This window comes from Verticillium dahliae, genomic scaffold, assembly GCF_000150675.1.
Source record: "Verticillium dahliae VdLs.17 supercont1.9 genomic scaffold, whole genome shotgun sequence".
In the NCBI taxonomy this organism is placed as follows: Eukaryota; Fungi; Ascomycota; class Sordariomycetes; order Glomerellales; family Plectosphaerellaceae; genus Verticillium; species Verticillium dahliae.
In genome coordinates, this window is record NW_009276929.1 from 606,158 (window position 1) to 627,536 (window position 21,379).

The 21,379-nt window shown below is 55.7% G+C and overlaps 4 protein-coding genes across 4 annotated transcripts; 2 read left to right on the top strand and 2 right to left on the bottom strand.

The window, feature by feature from the left end:
- Window positions 1-1,104: 1,104 nt before the first annotated feature.
- VDAG_05150 (uncharacterized protein) lies at window positions 1,105-2,691 on the top strand (the record flags this gene model as incomplete). Its single annotated transcript, XM_009654886.1, has 1 exon — window positions 1,105-2,691. The coding sequence occupies one exon, from the start codon at window positions 1,105-1,107 to the stop codon at window positions 2,689-2,691; it is 1,587 nt and encodes a 528-aa protein (XP_009653181.1).
- A 1,521-nt stretch (window positions 2,692-4,212) lies between these two features.
- Window positions 4,213-4,548, bottom strand: VDAG_05151 (uncharacterized protein; the record flags this gene model as incomplete). Its single annotated transcript, XM_009654887.1, has 1 exon — window positions 4,213-4,548. One exon carries the CDS (start codon window positions 4,546-4,548, stop codon window positions 4,213-4,215), a length of 336 nt encoding a protein of 111 aa, XP_009653182.1.
- Window positions 4,549-7,791: 3,243 nt separating this feature from the next.
- Window positions 7,792-8,732, top strand: VDAG_05152 (uncharacterized protein; the record flags this gene model as incomplete). The annotated part of the gene is made up of 3 exons (XM_009654888.1): window positions 7,792-7,935; window positions 8,019-8,341; window positions 8,417-8,732. The coding sequence occupies 3 exons, from the start codon at window positions 7,792-7,794 to the stop codon at window positions 8,730-8,732; spliced, it is 783 nt and encodes a 260-aa protein (XP_009653183.1).
- A 7,967-nt stretch (window positions 8,733-16,699) lies between these two features.
- On the bottom strand, window positions 16,700-18,127 carry VDAG_05153 (uncharacterized protein; the record flags this gene model as incomplete). Its single annotated transcript, XM_009654889.1, has 2 exons — window positions 16,932-18,127; window positions 16,700-16,861 (listed from the first exon to the last, which is right to left on the bottom strand). Exons 1-2 carry the CDS (start codon window positions 17,925-17,927, stop codon window positions 16,700-16,702), a joined length of 1,158 nt encoding a protein of 385 aa, XP_009653184.1. The 5' UTR covers window positions 17,928-18,127.
- Between the last annotated feature and the right edge of the window lie 3,252 nt (window positions 18,128-21,379).

A 21,379-nucleotide genomic window follows, 5' to 3' on the forward strand; every position in this document is an offset into this window, starting at 1 on the left:
GGCAGTGGAAGAGAGAAGAGTGATGTTGTGAGGCTCTTGGGCAGGGTATCATTGAGAGGCTCTTGTATTGGATCAATGTTTAGTAAAGCAGAGATGACCGACGCGATGAGGACGGTAGACTGGTGGAGCGTGTCCAGATTTATACCATCCGTTTCCCACTTGCCGTGGAGTTCCTCAACACACTCAAGGCATACGCATGAACGTGGAAAACAGGGAAGGTGTAGACGGCATGCAGTCTAGGCCCACCCTACAGGCTATGGCGTATCGCCTACCTGCGTGAGAGATCATCTGGCATCGCGTGAAGCGAGGGTGGGAGTCAAGGAGCACGAGACGCAAGCACGGCATCTCCCAAGGCACCCGTGCGGAGTAGCCAGGCCGCGACCCGAATGATGATTCGAGGGTTGGTGTGATGTGGCCATGTTGTGACGTATCTCGGTAAGGAGCATCGTTCGGAAAGGAGAGGGAGGTGGCAGAGGCTCGGCGGCAGCACCGGTCGAGGCAGAAGTCGCGAGGCCGACTCGGATCATATCGGTCCAGCGCGACAGGCAAGAGGGCATGATCACTGTTGTGGTCTATTTCCTGTGGTCTATTTCCTGTGGTCTATTTCTTGTGGTCTATTGGTCTAGGCGGAGACAGAAGTGGCTTCACAAAGCCGGTGTCACAGAAGCGCGTCACAGTTCCCATGAGTTCCCCCTTTCCCACCCTTTCTACTTGCCACTCTTCCAACCACCCCCCCCCCAGTTACCCCTTTGTGCCTGCATCCTTAGCCAATGAACGCCTCGTCCGTCTCACGGCCCGTGGGCGTACTCGTCCTGAGCGTACTCGTCGACGTACTCTTCCTGGAACTCTGTAATCAACTCCCTGCTGTGCCACTATGTGTTGGCCAGCCATGGCTGCCAGCCAGCCCAGAGACTAAGTGGCGCATGTGTGTATATAAAGAAAGCCTGATTCCTCTTTTCAGTGTTTGGCTGCTGCCAGGATCGCTCACCGAGCTATCATTCCCTCTCAAGCTCTTCTTCACCCGCCCCATCTTCACCCACGAGCACAACGCTAACGTTGTGGTCCATGGCGCGGAAGACGCACATGGCATTCGCTACAACTGAAATGGCACCCACTGACTCCCGCAAGCTCACTTCCGACTGCACGGCCGTTCAACATGGGCCTTTGTGTCGCCTCCCTCCCGAGCTCCTCAACGGTATCATCAGCCGCTGCGACCAAAAGTCCATCTCGGCGCTCCTACGAAGCTGCAAGCAACTGCTGCATGCCTATACTACTTGGTTGTTTGCAAACAACGTTCAATATTCGCATGCATCGTCCATCATCTGGGCAGCGCGTTGCCAAGAAGACAATGTCACCATTTCGGTCCTGAACAAGGCCGTCGAGGCTGGCGCGAATTTACGGAAGCAATGTCAGATTTCCCTCAAGCCATTTGAACACCTACGCCTACCACAAATGGTCTACCGGGATTGCTTTCTCTCGGCGCAATCTCAACTGAGGGACATGTATCCTGAATCTGTTGCAGTCTCTTGCCTTGAACTTCTCGTCGAAGAGGGTCGAGATACCGTGGTTCTCCACTTGCTGCAGCATGGTTTTCATCCATACCATCTGCTGACGTCTCGCATCCTGAACCTCGTTTCCAGCACCCATGGCGCTTTGCCGCGTCTGACCGACATCAACCCCCTCCATGTGTCGGCGGCCATGAGCCTACAGAACGTGGCTGCCCTTTTGATTGGCCAGCATGGCGTTCACGTCGATAGCAGGGACAGCTGTGGCTACACGCCATTGTCGTACGCCATACGCTCGCCGTTCGCCGATGACGAGATGATATCCGAGCTGATCCTCTGCGGTGCCGACCTCAAGCAGGAGGTGCCACATGGCGGCATACAAGTGTCCATTCTGGAGTACGCCTGCCATGCCGGCCGGTTCTCCGCTGCTCTTCACATCCTCGCAGCGCTCGACTTGTCTGACGTGCCTGGTGCTTATGACCCAGCTCTTCAGGTCGTCATACCAATACCCTCCTTCAAAAGAAAAGGCCAGACTTCGCATACCAAAAGAATTCTGGTCAACAAGCTCTTGGGACGTGGAGCGAACCCAAACGCTATCGTTCGTTCTTCCGGGGCCCCTCTCTTGACGCATCTGGTTCGGAACCATCCCAAGGCTGTCGACTATCTCCTGGCCCTGCCGGGCATCCTTGTTGATGCATTGGATGAAGGAGGCCTCACCGCCTTGGCCTGGGCTCTGACATATACAGCGCACCCTACGAATGTGTATCTGAAAGTCGCTGCGTCTCTTCTAGCCCACCAAGCGACCTTGACGACAGCTGTGACAAAGTGGATATCGGACAGCACACGTACTATAAGCACCATGCGACACGTGAAACACGCACTCAAGAGAAACCCACGTATCCTAGATATCTACCAACTCATCTATGGCCATTGCATCAGGGTCTCCCCTTGGCAGCGCACCAATGCCCAGCATCAGTTTCTGGCCGAGGCACCCGAATGGATTGTACTTCTGATCTGCAGAAAGAAGAGAAAGGGATTATGGACACGGAGAACGGCGGAAAGCATGGTGAACAAGTATTGTGATCTCGAGATAGTGCCTAGAGGCTCCGCGATGTCTCTCTCGGCTCCGGTGCAATATCTGGGACATTCCAACGACGAGGCGCCTACCCAGCTGCGGATACCATAGACACTCCATCTGTCTTCCGGATTGTCTCTCTAGGTGGGGCCATATCGTGGCGATTGGCCACATGCTTCTCCCCGACACACCGTCGATTGAATTCCTTGCCGCATTGGACGCAGATGAAGCGGGCCGCGGAGGGACGGTATATGAGGCTGGCATCTCTGACAGTCCCCGCACCGCCCCGACTCTGGCCACGAGGGTTATGCTGGTCGATCGAGAGCAGACCAAGAGAAGGAGACCGGCCCGAAGACTGGTCAAGAGACCGATTGGAAGGGGGGAGCCGGCCAGTGTGGCCACCAAAGGTGCCATGCTGTATCCAGGGAAGACCGCCCGAGAGCCGCGCTCGGGCGGGTGCGTGGCGCTGGACAGCCGTCCGAGGGCCTGCGGCAGCCAGACTCGACCTGTTGGCCATCGGCGCGCCAACCGGCACGATGAGGTTATCACTCGAGACGCGTCGTTCGAGCTGATCGATGATGGAGCGAAGCTGGTCTGCTTGCCAGCGGGCTCGAGCAAGGGTTGCGGGTCGACCATGGCGTCGATGGATGTACGATTCTGTCGCGCGGAGCATATACATGTGTTTGTGGACGGCGTGGCATACTGGGCACGGCGCCTGGTGAAAGCGTGCGGTCTGAATCAACTTGAGACGGCAAGGTCGGCGTTGGTGTTGTGCATGTGCACAAGGTTGGAGACGCTGCCGCCACTGCCAGTGGCGACACGTCCAGACGTCTTGATCGTAGAAACACATGGTGTTCGCCGCAGTCATACAACGAGAAAGTAGGGCAAGCAAGTGAAAATGCAGGGCGAGCAAGTGAAAACGCAGGACAAGCAAGTGAAAACGCAGGGAGCGAGGACACGCGGTGATGCGAGGACCTGTCCGGAACGGCCATCACGGATGGCATCACGGATGGCCAACAGTGCCAAGCTTAACGGCCGGGTCATGGCAGCGCCGATGGCAGCTTCAAACGCGGCCTTGTCGGCAGCGCCTCAGTGGCACGCGCCCTCTTACCAGGAGCCCGGCGGCTATGCACGACTCCGGGTGGGGCTGCCAGCAGTGCCTCGACCAGGAGCCTCAGCGGCTTTGTATGCGGCTTGGTCGGGGCTGCCAGCAGCGCCTACATGACAGGCGCTCCGCTACCAGGAGCCGAGCCGACTGATATGCGGTTCGGGGCCACCAGCAGCCGCTCTCTCCACGCTCCGGGTTGCCAGCAGCCCCTGTTACGCGCCCGCCGTCGAGAGGGCGCCCGGCCATCCCGAACCAATGCCTGGCGCTGGCTACTAGTAACAGGAATGGCTCACTACCAGCAGCCGCTGGCTCGAAAGCGAACTCCTTCAAGATCAGAAGACGGGTCACGCGAGTCACAGGTGGGCGGGCGGTGCGTTGGCAAGTACAAGGCCATAATTAATCGTCCGTCTACGGAATCCGACACAACCGCCTCACGTATCCTCACGTATCCCACGGAAAAGCACACATCGCCTTTGGTGTCGTAGGCGCTGCTGGCTCACACGCCTTGCTCGGTCAGCATGCGGTCACACACAGAACGAGATGACGGGCGGACAGACCTCCTGGTCGCGCTTCTTCGCCGCGGCCAGCTCGGTAGCCAAGCGGCGGATCTCCTCTTGGAGACCGTCGATGTAGGCCGTGGATGCCACGCGCAACTCTTCATATTCCTGCTGCCAGTACGTGATGACGCCGCGCAGGTTTTCGCACAGATAGCGGTAGTCCGGCTTATACAGCGGATGCGGCTCGTCCCACCGGCGTAGGGACAGGCGCACGCCCGGGGACAGAGGCGCGCCCGGGGATGGAGGCACGCCCGGGAACGAAAGCACGCCCGTGGACAAATCTCGGACACGTGGGTCGCCCATGGCAGGATGAGATGAAATGCTGCGAGAACGAGAAGGCGAAGATGCCGAAGCGAGCTCTGGACACCGCCCGCTTGATGCCGCCTGCTTTATAGCCATGGCCAACCCGCCGCGGCCCCCGCACATCGCACATCGCACGCCGCACGCCGGCCTGCACATTCTGCTCCGGCGATAGACAGTCCCCGTCCAGGCCCGGGCGGCTACGCAGTCGACCCACCAGGCATGCCGGACCTACTGCAGTGGCGTCCTTGCGTGCGTATGCGCCTGCTCGACAGCTCGGCGCTCGTCCGGGTTATCGGCGATTACGTGCTGGGCACGTAAGCGACGGCGAAGGGTAGATGGTTCATGCGACGCTGCAATCGAGGACCGACCGACCGACGACCAACGCGCCAATCCCAGGTTGAGCCTGACCCCACCTGGCCTCCACCTCCTCTGCAGCCAAGACAGTCTATTGTCCTGGCGTCACTTAGCGTGCCATGTCCTCGGGAATCGGACGGGCTAGGCACGAACAGGCATGAAAGTCAGGCACAACCGGGCAAAGCCAGGCACAGGCAAAGCCAGGCACAAAGGCAAAGCCAGGCACACAGGCAAAGCAGGCACACAGGCAAAGCAGGCACACAGGCAAAGCCAGGAACTACCAGGCACGAGCTTGCTGAGCCATCCTTCAGCTGACGATAATACACGGCAACGTCATGACATGGAAAACAGGTCCGGAGAAGTATTGAAACTATCTGACACTAACGCACAGCGCATCACACCCACCCTCGCGCAACGCCAACAGCCAATCACTCCTGCGAGGTCATGGATAGAGGCGTCAGCATGCCACTGTCCAGTGCCTCCAGCGTGGACGGTGCCACCATCGGCTCCTCCGTCGATGGAATGTCCTATTGCCGCATAAGCTTCGCTCGCCTGACCTGCGCCATTGTGCCACAACACGTACTCGACGATCGACGTTTGCGTCGGCCAGTCTCTTCACCAGTGTGTCCAGCCGATGCAGCGTCTGCAGGATGGCCATCAACGGGTCACGATGGGCATGTGGCCCGGGTGGGAAGAACTGCGAGGTTCCGCCCCCCGGAGTATTGTCTCCGCATCCCTCAAGTCTCTCAAGACGAAGAAGTTGGAAGCCAGACGGACAGATACAGCGAGGGTCTCGCGTGCCGTTGGACGGCCGGAGCGACGGCAGATGAGCCATGTGGAAGGGAAGGCGAGGAGGGGGAAGAGGAGGAGGGCGAGCAGTGCGAGAAAATGGGCAGGAGAGGGCGAAAGGTGGGCAGGAGGGCGAAAGGTGGGCAGGAGGGCGGAAGATGGGCAGGAGAGGACGAGGAAGCCAAAGACAGTGATACAATCAGGCGGGAGATAGCTGCGTAGAACGCTAGATACAGTCACAACGCTACAGTCGCTAGGATAGAAAGCTGGCCACGCTGGGTCGACATCTTATATAGTTTGACAACGGTGCAATGGCAGTTCGATGACAATGGCCTGCCGTCAGACACCGGGTATAGCGTCGCACTCACGTCCTCGCGGAGCAGCTGGCCGTCACGGTCTGGACGACGGTCATGGTCGACACCAGCGTCGACACAACCGTGGCGACCACAGTCAGACCCGTAGATGGCACGACCTTGGACGCCATGCTGACCTGGAAGAGCGACGACGACGACGACGACGCCGCCGGGGGCACGCTCGCTTGCGCGCCGGGTGTGGTCTGTCCGTCTAGGGGCGCGCCAGCCGATGGCGTCGATGCGCCCGCCGGAGCTTGCCCGGTTCTGGTCGACGTGTGGCTCGCTGTTGGTGATGCCTGCAACCCTGTGGAGGATGTCGCCGACGCCAGCGATCCCGACCCCGACAACATCGCCCCCGTTGGTGGCGCGCCGTCTGACTCGGGCGCCGATCCTTCCGTGCTCATCCTGGTCATTGCGCTGCTTGAGCCGGGTGTGCTGCCTGAGCCTGGCGCGCTGCTTGAGCCGGGTGTGCTGCCTGAGCCTGGCGCGCTGCTTGAGCCAGGTGTGCTGCCTGAGCCTGGCACGCTGCTCGAGCCAGGTGCGCTGCTCAACGCGACGCGAAAGTCGGTCGTCGTCTGCGTCACCAGCGTCGGCACCGTCGAGACAAACGTCGTCGACGACCGCACGATTGTCGCCAGCGTACTCCGTGTCACCACCGACTCCGACACGCACCCAATCCGGCCGACATTCACCAGTGGCAGGTGGGGGTCGCCGCGGCCTCCGGCGATCGTGGCGTGAGAGCACGTTGGCGGTAATCCCGCGCATTGCCTAGAAACCTGTTAGCGCGGATGTCTGTCGCGTCGCCTGTCCTGGTCGCCTGTCCTGGTCGCCTGTCCTGGGCGCCCGTCTCGTCGCCCGTCTCGTCCGTCGGGCGCGATCGCTCAGGCGTGACCAGTTGGGCATGCAGGTGCGCCATCCTACCATGTAATGTGTGCATCGCCGCTGGGCGCCCCTGTCGGCACCACAAAGCTGGCGACCCTGCGACCTGAGCAGGGAATGGCCTCGAAGGCATAGCTGACGGGGAGGAAGTCCGGATTGTCGAACTGGAGGGTGGCCCCGCACCGTCGATCCAGCGCGTCCTCCACACTAGAAGCTGCGGTTAGCAACAGCAACAGACCATGCCACCCACACCACGACCACGCCCTACGAGCGAGCAGCATTGCGCCAACGGCCACACCAACAGCATCACTCGCTGCGAGCCGCATCACACCCGGCAACGCTCCACGCGAACGGACCAACGTACTCGGCAGACACCACCGACCGACCGGCCTCGAGGGCGACGACAGGACTTGACATGCAGATGCAGGGGCCGTCGTGCAGGGCCAGCACGCCGGCGTGCACGAGAGGGAAAAGGAGGAGGAACTTCATCGTCTTGGTGGCTGTGGGGGGGCGTCGGTCTTGGACACTGGGTTATCACGCTGCCTTGCGCGTTATGACCGGTTATGAGAAGTGGGAGCATGTCGTGCGCCGCCACGACAGGCGACGGTCGCCCTGCGAGCTAAATAGCGAGGGCAACAGGCGGCCGTCCCATGTTGCATGTTCGTTGTCGGTCATAAGCCAGAGTTGATCATGGGCGAGGCATGTCCCACCATGGATCCGGGACGCAGGCTGCCAATAGCCGGACGTCAATTGCTGGACGTCGGTTGTCAGATGGCAATTGTCAGACGTCAAAGGTGAAATCGCGCACCTCAGCGGATGCGCCAGGTACGGGGTCCTCTGCACCGGATAAGCGCCAGTTGGGTCGGACATGCATTCCCACTACACGCCATTCCCGCCAGACACACACCAACCCCACCAAACACCACAAGACGACGCCTCTCCAAGGCCTGCGTTCTATGACCCCAGCAGGTCGTATAAGACGAAGACATCCATGGTGGCCAGACGTTACGCCGTATGTCTCTCCACCAAACTACGTTGCTAGATCACCGTCAAATGCCAGAGACACCCCCGCTTGACATTCGCATCATGTCCCAGACGAACCACTGGCCGGAGTACATGCATCTCGAAGAGGCCGTCCATCGCGAAGACGATCTTTTTCGGCCACTCCTCACTGAATCCATCAATCTGTGCTCTGTCCCGTCTACCTACTCGCATGATCAGGACGATGTGCTCCTCGATATGGACCCAGACACAGCCGCCCTGTTCCAGTCCGCTCCTGTCGACCTGCCCGACCTGGACTTCAGCCTGCCAACATGTCCGTCCACCCCGGTCAACGTCGTTCCTCCTCCACCGCCCTCCGTGCCGGCTGCCATGGGGACCAGCGGTGGCGCATGCCCCCGGTGTGGGGCCCACCGAAGGTGTGTTGCGACTGCGACTGACAGTCATCCCTGCCTTCGTCCCCTGCTCGCCCAGCTAACCTGATTTAACTCTAGTCAAGCATGGGCAGATGGCAAAGCATGGGTGGACTTCGACACGCGGCTGGCCCGCATGGAGGCTACCATGATCGAGACGGCGTCGGCTGTGGCCCGCATGGAGGCCACCATGAATGAGACGGCCTCGACTTTCCAGAGCCTGTTGCCTCGTGCCTACGGCGCAATGCAGAACCTGATCGACATTACCATTTTGTTTGACGAGAACATGGAGAAGCTGAAGCAGTCCTTGGGCTTGTTCACGCGAGGCATTGTCGAGCATTTCTTTGGGGACGCGACCTTGACTGACGCGGAGACGTTCGCTTCATGTGATCCCTAGCCCTTGCAGCCAGGACGGCCAGGACACGGGAGGCCGTCTCAGGGAGGGGCTGCGGATAGACCAACGGGTGGGTTGAGGCGTTGCTAGCCAGGCTGGGTAGGCCACCTAAGTTGATATTGAGCTTCTCGCATTGAACCCCCACAATCGTGATGGGCGCTCCATGATTGGTCTGTGATTCGAACGGTGATGAACTTGTGATGAGCCAATGGCCAGCGATCTGCCATTGTGTCACCCTGTGGCCCCCCAACGCACTCGTTGGTGCGAACACGGACAGGGTGGGCACAACGGCGGACGACGTCCTCGTAGTCCTTGCCGGCTGTTGGACGCTTGAGCTCCCCCGAGCCTTTGACACACGACGTCAGGGTCAACTGTCCTCCCACTTCAATGTCTGTCCTTTCGGCGCACTCACGCGATGCTCGCGAAAACGCTGTTGTTTGTCTTGACTTTGGTCCTCTCATGCTTAGTTCGCGTCATCCAGAAGAGCAGGCCGGAGTGGATTGCTATCGTGCTTCTTGCATTCATGACTCTCACACCCGTCGCCATCATCGCTATCCACTGCTACCGATGTCCGTACGTCATCTTTGCCGTACGATATTTCACTAACGTCTTGTCAGCAAGCACCGTACTGCCAGCCGGACGCGATCTTTACTTCACGCGATGAATACACACGATCAAAGGACAACTTCAATGCGCTGTGTAGGTATTGCATTCCTCCTGGGGTGCCATGCTGCGACGCAGCGATCAATCTACCCGCATGTCACTCTACACTTCACTACTTCATCCGTACATCAAGCGTCCAAACGGACCGGCCGATTCGTCGCCATACCAGCCTTTCGGATCACGATATTCATTCAGTCATAACGGCCCCGTCGTCGCGACGCAGGCGCATGGGCAGAGTACCGCGACGAGGAAGTATAGCTATCGCGTCGGCTGGACCGACGTGACCGCGGTTCTTCATATGGTCTGTTGTGGTCCAGCAGCATACTCTTGTCTTTGTCCAGACTAGCGTGCATCAGCCGCTGTTGTAACCAGCTTGTCAATGTACTCACAACTTTGCCATTGCATAGGCAACAGCGAGCGCAACCGTCATCTTTCCAAGGGCCATGATGTGTTGAGTCCACGTATCTAGTCGTGATGCACGCCTTTCTTGCGTAAGCGTAAGCGTAGGCGTAAGCGGAAGCGTAGGCTACTTGTCTGTTGGCGCGAATGTGTTGGCGCATGAAGTGCTTTGGGAATAATGGCGGATGCGCTTATATGTCGACGTCGCGAGGCAGACACCAGCCTTCTTAATGCAACATCAGGCGCAGCCAAGGGATCGGCGCTTCGTAGTCGCAAGCCACTCGAAGATCTGTATTGAAAGTTGGCCGCTTGATGTGGGTTTTGGTCAGCCAGGTTGCTTTTGTGGGGCGAAATGCAATGTCACTTTTCAAACTTCAGATTGACGATCCTGTTGCGGCATGCGTCCACGCCTGGTCTGGGGTCTTTCTCCCACGGCGACACGTTCATCGCAGCCCATTTATACCCATGTAATCTTCGATAAAGTATAGTACAGCAGCACAACATGGTTTGCATCTCGTGCTGCCTCGTCCACTTCATCGGTATTGTTCCATCGTAGGCGTCATGACAGATTCTCTGGACCGACACGTGGTTGGCGTCGTCTGGGTGCACCCGTCGCTAGTCCAACGTCCATTACCAGGGGATCCACATCATTGGGGGAAGACTGAAGACCCTCGTGATGTCGAAAAGCTCGTCAACTATCTCAACGACGTCGGAGCAGACAGTGTTCGGTTGCGTGCCGCCGAGTTCCAGGTTTGGGGCCGCATCACGAGGGAGGCCCTGAAGCAACTCACCGCGTCTTTACAAGTGTCCGAATCTGCGCTCCGGGAGACCATTATCAGCGGGAAGCATCTATATCTACGTGACGATGTTTCTATACAATGCTTCGGCAACGGTCACCTCCTGGACGTCGCGGCCACTTGGTCTAGCAACGAATGCTGGCCCGTTCGTCTGCACTGCTTTGATCTCGGTCTGAAACCCGCCCCAGAAATCGCGCTCCTCCCTTACTCGAGTGAGAACCGTGGTCTAATCAGTCACAGACCCTACTCAGCTCCAACGGTACTACGAAAAGCTGGCAAGCCAAGCATGCCTGGGCCTCGCCCCTACTGATGGCGAGATTTGCCGGCATGTGTTAAAATATTGGCACTTGGGGAAACCCCTTCTCCGCAAAGCCTGGGAGGCCCAGATTCGGACCAAGCCAAAACGCAAATGTTTGGCCGCTTTGTTTGGACACTGTGCTACAGTCGACGCATTGGTCAAGTTAGTTCCTTTTGAGGGTCTGTGGCCAGAGCTGAAGCTAGGGAACTGGCAGAAGATCAGTGCGGCCCGTTGTGACGAGATGGTGGCGATGTACCTCATTCGGATGCATCAAGTATGGGAAGATATTCTCAGAGGCGGGACACACCTACCACCGCTCCTCGACCTGCAATCCGTCAGGCTGCTACAAGGCAGAGCACCATGCGCCAGCACTGACGACCGCGATTTCATCCGGATTAAGATGAGCAACGGCGAGTTGTTCCCCCACGTCACAGACTCGGCAGAGAGAGATGTCATTCTGGGGAATATATTGAAGGTCCGAGGAATCATCTGCAGCTTTGAGCTGTTCGACGGAAACATGAAATATCTGTCTATTGGCGCTAAAATCCTCAAGACAATCTTCACGCTGTCCATGACTGACAAGGCCACCGAGCTAGCTGATCGCACTGAAACCAGTATATCATACGATCCACCACGGTGCTTCGGCGAGATTCGGGCTGAGCGTCCGACCCTGTACAGTTCGCTTCGCGAGCTCTGGGATGATGCGCAGCCGCCGGTCTCAGAATGCGAAGAAGGTGTTTATACTCGCCTGACCGGTCCACCGTGCGCCGAGGCGGCCTTCCTGGGCTTGATTCTACCCACGCTACGACACTTTCCTCGGTTGAGTCGCGAAGCTCCTCTTTCAAATGTGGGCAGCAACGCAATCGCGGCACGCGTCGATGATGCCTTTGTGCAAGCGCTTTGCCGCCGCGCTGATATATTAGGCTTTCGTCACAGCATAATCGACCAAAGTAGAATTAATTCACCATCTCAGTGGAGCGGCATCATGGCGGTTAATCAGCGGTCTATGAGTACGCCGGCGAATTGGCGATACGGCAAGCCGTCTCTCGTGACTTTGTTGGCCCTACAACGTGACGGGTTCTGGGTTGCCAACCCGCCTGTACGTTCTACAAAGAAAAGTCTTGCACCATCTTTTGTCTTCCAAGACTTGATCGCCTCTTTCTTCGGCACCTTGCGATGGGGCGTCGATGACCGCGCGCCGCCGATGCACGTGAGCCTGGACAGTTACGTACGCCCCCGCAGTGCTGGACCACGGTATCGTAATGAGAGCCGTTCTCCCACTGTTAACCTTTATTCTAATGAAATGCTAATCAGGTCCGATTCCTCCACATCTTATGACGTGGAGATGTCGGATTTCTCATTATTCCAACACGGACACGCTTCGTCATCCGAGGTAGAGATTCGAGATACCTCACAGCGCCGCCGCCACAGAGACAAGCGGCTTCGCCACTCCGATCTCAGAGGTGACGAAAGAGATCTTGCTGCTGGGAGGCTATCCAAGCACAGGCGCTCTTCGTCATCCGAGGTAGAGATTCGAGATACCTCACAGCGCCACCGCCACAGAGACAAGCGGCTTCGCCACTCCGATCTCAGAGGTGACGAAAGAGATCTTGCTGCTTGGAGGCTATCCAAGCACAGGCGCTCTTCGTCATCCGAGGTAGAGATTCGAGATACCTCACAGCGTCACCGCCACAGAGACAAGCGGCTTCGCCACTCCGATCTCAGAGGTGACGAAAGAGATCTTGCTGCTTGGAGGCTATCCAAGCACAGGCGCTCTTCGTCATCCGAGGTAGAGATTCGAGATACCTCACAGCGCCACCGCCACAAGAACAAGCGGCCGCGGCTGAATACAACCAGGCCGACCAATCCTGAAGGCCCTTCACCATACCAGGCACAGACTAGGCATCCTACATCGATGGGTCATCAGGGCAAACGACCCCGACCCGCCAATCTCGACGACACCCATCCCCATATGATTCTCGACGAGGGATCACCACGATCCATTTCAAGCCCGCTCCAATACATAAGCTTGGTACCGCGGAACCCTCCGTCGTCTTCGGGTGATCTCGTGGCTCCTGGGTCAACGGGCGAATACGGCACTGGTACGATGAACGTCCGTCAGACCAACGCGCTTGCAGCTTCCCCGCACGACCAAGTCAAGCGGCCACGCGTTCGTTCTGCTGAAAGCACCAATACGGGAAAAAAAAACCCGGCGGCGGCTGGGTTGGAAGAAATACACCAGAGTAGCGATGTGGCGAATACAATGAAATACGGCCAGGAAAGCTCGCCGCCATCCATCATCAGCCCCATTGGGTACCACAGTCGGCTGCAGAGCACGCCTCTGTCGGATATGGGCGCTCAAGAGCCATATAGCACACGAAGCCATCCTCAACGAATCCAAAGTCCAGAGAATGCAGCAGAAACCCAGACATCCGAGCCCAGCAACCGGGCTCAAGCCTCAGCAAAGGGTTCGAGCAAGAAAACTAATGGTTCGGGGTCGTCCAAGCGAAGTCCACTAATTTTGTCGCGTTCTATGGTTGACGACAATGAAGCACAGGATGAAGACGACGACATCCAGCACCAGCTGTTGGAGGGTTTTGAAACTGTGCCATTAACCCCGAGTCGGATGGAAGAATCATTGGATAGCGTGGATTTCAACGGGCAGACAGCTTCCGTCTTCGTTCATTCGATCAACAATAGCCCACGCACACCGTAGAAATGAAATTTCCAGACACAACTCTGAACATGACGTCACGCTCGCCCTCAGGCGCAAAATACGTGCGAAGAGCCAGCGTAAAGACACGAAAATTCTTGACGCAGCCATCTTTAGAGCTTTGCTATGGATAGCAATCAGCCAAGTGCTGTTCAACCTTCGCTGGCCTTGCAAGCACGTGCCTATCAATAGGATACCTTTCTCAAGTGAGAATAGCGTGGTCTCGCAATGATCTGTCCAGAGCTCGTCGAGCTCTGAGCTTGGGTAGAGCCACGGCGAGAAGACTGGCCTTTTGGGCACATGAAAGCCCTTGTTGCGTTTGTATAGGCAACGGCAGTGATGTAGGAGCAAGGATCAAACTTGGAATGGACGGACGGCGGGGGTTGAATGTGGGTGCTGCGTTCGTACTTCGCTATATGCACTTTAACATCAATTTTCATATGGAAGCAGGCTTTCTACTTCGATTGATTAATTAAAGTTCGTTTGGAATAGGTACGTTTGGAATTGATATACCATGTCTGCGGCAAAGTCTCCATCGTTGCATCTTCTTGTTACTACTTGTGTCCACTTCAACGCGTGGAGAGAACAACCTAATACTTACTCACCAGTGTTAGGTCAAGCAAGGCCGTACTAAGAGAGCGCACTGGAGCGTAGAAAGACTTGATATCAGTATTCATACTCACTCAGGGGAGCGGCTGAACAGGCCCTTGGCACGCCACTTTGTACGGTGCCGACGGACTCTGGCACTCAGACGTAAGGCAACAAAAACAAGATCTGTACTAAGCTATACATTCTAGCCGAATATAGGAGGAATATGACAGCGACGCTGGACGGTGGCGTCCTAGTTTCGTCTTCCGTGTGAAAGGGCCTCAACTTTTCATGACCCGCTTCCCAGGGCAGCGCACGGATATTATCGAAGTCCATGAGTGCGTCATGAGTTGGAGACCATACATAGAGGGAAAAAAAGACACATGTGCAACATTACGTTGATCTGATCACGACTACGTGCTGCCGCTGTGCCAGAAGTTCAAATCCATTGGTCTATCTAATTGCGAACTGATGCAGTGGTTCAAGTTTGCCAAGCTCTGATGGCGATGCCGACGAAAAAATGAAAGGCCACTGCAGAGAATGGCGAGTTCATTCTGTTTGTTTCTCTCCTTAACTAAAAGCTCTTATATTCTTTGATTCCTTCAATCGGCGGCGGGCATAGAAGCTGTACTCAGGATCACCCATTCGCGCCGGCACCTTCAATCTGTATGGGCCTTCATCTATCTTTGTGTTGGTTCGAAGACACTCCTGTAACCAGTCGTAACTGACTATGTGGACACCTTTCCAATTTTTGCGGGAAATGTACCTCGTGAAGCCTTCTTCATCTGAAAGTTCGCTCTGCGAAGTCACCAGATGCGTGAGCAAAGGGTCTTCGAGATCATGGATATATTGGCCGTGAAGGTCTTCTATCTGACGTCTGATCCAACTGAAATCACTCCAAACCGATTTCAGTGGATAATTTCTGGTGAATGAGATAGAGCATGCGATCAAAGCGCGAGCGCGGCCCATGGTTGGATGTAGTTGAAGTTGGGATTTGGTACTGTACGCTTTCTCGAAGAACGACGAGCCACGACCGGTGAAAGACCCAATGCAGCCGTCACTTTATACTTTGTGTGGGAATAAATCCCCAAATGGAATTGGTTTTTCAAGTCGCGAATGGCAACTGTGTTCTTTCTCCGTTCTGGTTTTGGGCGTGCCTGGTGAACCTGGCCAGAATAGCCCCTTGGCAGCGAGTAAGGGTCTACCGAGTGCAAAGCTGTGAGAGATTTGAAAATCCACGTTTGAACGAAGGCGATCTGATTTTCCCTATTTGAAAATGAACAATCATTTGATTCAACATCAGGACTGGTGGCACTGTTTCCGATTGCGGCGCCTCGGCGAAGGATGTGGTTCGTTCGCGAAAAGACTCCGCAGCGCAAAGTCAAGATTAAGTACTGAGAATAGACCTTTCCCGGCCCTCCTACCCTGTCACAGAAGTTTGCCTGACGGTCCTTATGCATGAGTGGCCTGACGCTTGAGTGACCCGATATTTAAGTGCTTATTATTGGTACAGAATGTTTTGTCAGCCGCGAACGTCCACTGCCGGTAGAGGCCAATGAATAGACAAGTTATTATGTTCCAAACCGAAAAAAGGAGACTGCATAGCTCCAGTAAAGAATGTCCCACTTCTCATAGACATGCAAAACCCTTGGTCAGTGATGATGTCTATCTTCAGCCTCGGCGTATGTACTGTAAACCTTTTCTCACTTGAAAATTTTCCATGGCGGCTTGCCCGCCTCGTTATATGTACCTATCAGCTTGAGTTTACAGATGTCGGCTTAAAGCCGCAAACCGATCTCTCACGTTAGAAATGCTGGCTAACCCTAGTCCCTACTAGTCCCGCAACAAACAAGAAGTGGTATTTTTAGTGATCCTAGCTGTGATGCATTGATATTCCCGGCTTTCAATTCGGTCCCTTGACACTGATCCTGGCTCTTGATTTCCCCGTGTTGATCGGTTGCACCGCCCTTGTAACGTTTTGTGTCTTTTTTCCTTTTCGATGGTTGATCTGACAATGGTTTGAGCTTGCTCAAGAAGTGGAAACCCGTTGTCTTGTTTGCCGTAAGAGCACCCAAGATCCGAACAGGAACAGCGGCTCCTAACAAACCCGCCCTCTCCCTGGACTTCACGGCGGTGTCGCGCTAGGTTTTTCTCTGGGCCAATAGATTTGGAACAATGAGAACGAGGAAAAGCCCCATCAATTCCACAAACGAGGTTATGAAGGTACAAGACAGATATTGATTGATCCGGCAGCAAGCGTTGAGAGCAGACGTCGAATGAGGCCGGCTAATGGATGTTTGATGGCGCGTCCAACGATAGTCCACCTTCTTGTATATCGGACTCGGGCGTTGTATGGGATCTCTCCAGGGAATGACCGGACCCAGTTGATTCTGGTTGTAATGACGAGTCCATTATGGGAGTCAAGGATGTCCTGTTGTACAATGAACGTACCGGTTGAGTATCTAGAAATAGGCCTGTCGATTTGGACAGAAGCGGCTGCGCACTCGGCCCGTTATATAGTCCTTCCGAGCGGCCCTCCAGCAGACCTGGAGGGATGAGGAGTAACGGCTGTATAGCTGATGGGGGACGCCGGTGCAAAGATGCACTCTCTGTTCAACTTGCTGCAATTCTTACACCTCTCTTCGCTCCCAGACTGACGTCCTCCACAACGAATCTACGTTCAAGTCAGAGAGGCTGTGTAGAAAAGGGACGAGGCGTCGAGCGTTCGTCTGGAACAGACTCACCTTCCTCTTGCGACAGTATTTGCAGGCAACCGACGTCCGCTTATCCCGGGCGATCGCTACAACGCTAGATAGAGTAAAGCATGGAGGATCGTCTGACACAGTTGACAGAACAGGGCTGGGGTTGAGCCTGAAGACCTCTTGAGTAGGCTGTGCTGAGAGGCCACTAGGGCCCGGAATCAGGTATGGAGAAGGGTGTTGGAATGCAGAGCCAGACGTAAGTGGAAGCTCCGAGCCATCATTGGCTTGGGCGTCCCCAATAGCATCTTCCTCTGGACTGACTCTAAGACCACGTTCGACATGATCACCATAATCCTGAGATAAGGGATCTCTCTGACGCGGTAACCGGTTGTGTCGTTCTGCATTCCGAGCCTCTGGTTCATCGTCGAGGATCACCGCTAAACTGTAGCTGCGACGGGGGCAGGCCACTAGAGGCCACAGAGAATGGGTTTGCAGTCCGCCGTCGTCGATTTGGCTTTTTTCACTATTGTCATCTGGGAAAGGCCTGGAGTAGTTCTCCTCTGGGCCAGGATGTACAGTAGCCGAAATGAAGCCTTCCGACACGTTGGTGCAACGGGGTTGAGGTTGCGAGCACAGAGATGGATCGGATAGTCGGTCCCGAGGAGGACCAATCTTTCCTTTTTTGCTCGACGGTTGGTCATAGGCGTTGTCTCGGGGGTCCGATACGCCATTTACACGTTGACGTTGGGCACGTGGAGAACGCGACCCGTCCGACTCATCTAGCTCGGGTCGCTTTCGCTTCGAGTGATGAATTGTTGAGTGTTCGCTGTAGTACAGTATCGGATGTTCGCTGGTACGCATGCTGGCGAAGGAAGTGCGTTTATCACCATCATGCTCCTCTTTCTGGTGCACCTGGTTCAAAGTACCGTAGCGGGGATCATTAGTGAAGTCTTCTGTATCGCCTGAAGAAGCTCGGGTATGGGAGAATTGGTTGTCATGGTCATGAAAACCGGAGGCCTTTTCTGATTCTGATGGCATCGTGAAAGGGCAGGTACAAAAAGATCTAGTGGTGACCAAAGTGGTGATGGGCGCGAGAGAGGCTGACGAGGAAAGGAATGAGGAGAGGGTATGGTAAGGAGAGGATATGGACGAGGGGATGGACGAGGGGATGGACGAGTGGAGTATGAACAGAGGGTACAGTAACGAGAGGGCATGAACGAGAGGAGCATGGATAGAGTGACTGGTCAAGGGAGACAATGCCCTTTCTTGGGTACACTGGCTTTATACCCACCAGCCACTCACGTGCACTCTTGTCAGGCGTGGAACATGTGCCCAAATCAGACCTTAACCTCTGAAGTCGGTCTTACGAGCCCCCGTACCACAGACTTGCAACGGAATAGCTTACTCATCTGATGGGCCTTGCTTGATGCTTCTTGCCTACAAACTCCCGAGCCACTTGCCTGATGTTGTGACGATCGTTTCATATCAGCCATGCCTACTCTTCTCTGGCCGGATGACACGAACTCCCATAGTGATACGGTTCACAAGATCGTCTCGCTCAGCTTGACTTTGCATCAAGACCGGCTGGGAGGTTCCGAGACCGGCGAGACGGGTGTTTCTAGGTACCACAGTCCCGTTGGAATCGCATGCCTTTCAGACGAGAAGAGTGACAACGGGCCCGACCATTCATTGCGCATGTAAATGAATGTCGTCTTCATGTCGGCTCCTTCCTCTTCGATGTTTCAGCCCTTAGTTTTGTCATGTCGTTCTTGGTGCTGTTCAACCTGAAAAGCATACGCAAGTGTGATGATGAAGACTCATCGGCTACAGACAGCCCGGCTGGCTTCTGTGCGTGTTCGCTATATGCTTCGCAAGGTCTCCCCCTGTTGTGACTTGATTGACGCGATCCCAAATCTATCGCAACCCCCACAGCTGTACTGCAGGCAACGAGGGTGGAAGACGCATCACAGATTGGTGATTCAAGCTCCTTGTGCCATTTCATTATTGGTTCGATCGTGCCAGTTTACTTTACTCAAGTCAAGGCTGACGTAGAGTGGCCCGGACAGGGGCAGCCCGACAGGCTCTGCCGCCATCAGTTGACAGCGATGCAAGGGACGCACCATTCAACCCTCATGCTCATGATAAGGCAGATCAGGACGCAGACAGCGCCGCTCTGCCGGCTGCCAGAAGAAGGTTGCAGCCCCTTGTTCAAAGTTTGGTGAAGAGCGAAGACAGCCATGTCTGCTCACCCTACATAGGGCCTAGGCGCCGACCAGGCGCCCAAATCCTTGGCACGGCCAGGCGGCAACGCCAGCTAGATCTCGCTTCTCGCTTCCAGACTCCTGGCCGCAGCCATAGACATAAATCACCTGGCCCATCCACATTCGCCTTCGCATCAGCCAGCAATCGTCAATGCAGTCGTGATGGCTGTTGCACCTGGCAAACTGGGCCTTCGGTGCCCGAACCAAGGTCAATTTTACATTTGCGAAGCTAATTCCACGGAATTCATCGGCTGCTGCCTTTCCGACCCCTGCGCCAATGGATCCGGCCAGTGCCCACATGACAAGCTCGCCCCATCAACCTTCTCAGCCAATCAGTACGCTGCCGTTCCGGGCCAGGATTGTGAAGATGCAAGAGGCGTGTCTGTCTGGTGGACATGTCGCGATACCAGTCCGCCATTTTTAGGATGCTGCGCGAGCGATCCATGTGTCCACGGCTGCACGCGACGTGATCTACTCCCGGCCAAGTTGCATAGCAATAAAACGCACCGCCAACCATTTCTGTCCAGCGATGCACCGTTGAGCTTACCATCGTTTCTGCCTTCGATAACGTCTTCGGCGGGGCACTACACAACAACTTCGATTCGACCATCCAGTCCGTCTGAGGAGGCACCTTCATCAGAGCCAAATGCCGGGCACGTGCCTGCCTCGCATGTATCAACCAAGGTCTTGATCGGGGCTTCTGTCGGTAGCGCTATGCTGGTAGCAATTTGCGCTCTAATTGCATGGCAGTGTGTAAGGCACGCCCTGCAGGCGAAACTTTTAGCTGCTGTGGAACTTCCTATCCACGTTGTAGGCAGCGGAGCACCGTCCTGGCCCAAGGACGCAGTGGAACTATCGGCAGAGCCTGCTACGGCAGTCTCCCGTTAGCTAAACGTCAGTCAAAGGACGCCCAGGCGCCAGCGAGATCTCAGCTACTGAAGTTGCTGGTGGTTTTTTCCTTGTTACGCTCGTGCCCAGCGTCGCTGGTACACGATGATGGAAACTGATGAAATCGTTCGTATATAAAGCTTTGTGCAGCAATAGTTAAAATCTATTTCGCACTTGAAAGCGTGTGCATACATACAAGCAGTCGTGCCTTCATGCCTTCCACCGCGTTGCGCAGCCGCCGGAGAACGTGCTCGTACTGACAGACTGGCGCAGCCTTAACCCGGTGCGGGGGAATCCTGCTCTCAGCACACCGAGATCATTCAAATCGAACATCTGATCCGCGACGAGGCACTGGAACTCACTTGCCAAAAGTCGAAATAGAATTGCCGCGCAGGTCCGGTAGGTCACCACAGTACAGTATGGTGTCGTCCTCCACAGAGGTTCAATGTAACATGGCCTTCTAGGAGGTGGATCATCATCACCAAACCTTCAGAGTGCTTAAGATGATTGCTCCCATACTTGCTCCCATACTTGCTCCCGTACTTGCTCCCATACTTGCTCCCGTACTTGCACACATATTTGCATTCATAGTTGCACCGGTCATTGCTCCGATCGCTGTAGCACCATCCCTAACCACCAGCGACAGAAGCCATGTCTAAATCGCAGCCCTGGCTGAGTTTGGCTTCGGGCGCTCCTGGGCTGGGAGGCCCTTACCTTATAGAAACACTGGCAGCATATGAAGAGCTGGATGCAATAGGACATGAAAAGCCGCGAATTCTGATGGCGATTGGATAAGCAACCAAGCGGAAGGTTCTTACTGAGTCTTTTCCCAGGCTCTCCGGTCAGGGACGATCTGGCGCAGTCACTCTCAGCACCCTTGGGCCGCCACTGACATTTCTGATCGACTGCGAGCTTCACGTCTCTCGAGACGCTCCGCGCATCCAGGGAGGGCCGAGCAAGGGAGACTATGCGAGGCATGAGATGAGATGCGCTGCAAATAGTCAGAAGGAGGTTGCCTACTCCCTCTATCACCAACTACTCGCGCCATTCAGTGCTGTCGTCCTTGTCTTCGTGGAGGATTTCAGGAACGCCTCCGAAGTCACAGACCTTCTCATCGACTGGCTTCGCTCAGCCATGGAAAAACGACCCCCATATAGTCCCAGAATTGTCCTGGTGACTGAGACAGGCGCAACCCTTGATCTGAAAGACTTTTTGTCACGCTTGGTGGCTAGAACTCTGTCCTTACTCCGCCTCAGCGATTCCTTGCGAGCGTACACAGCTGCCGAGATTCGTGCCAGGATAAAATCATTTATTGACCTCGAAACTATGGAAGCACAGGCA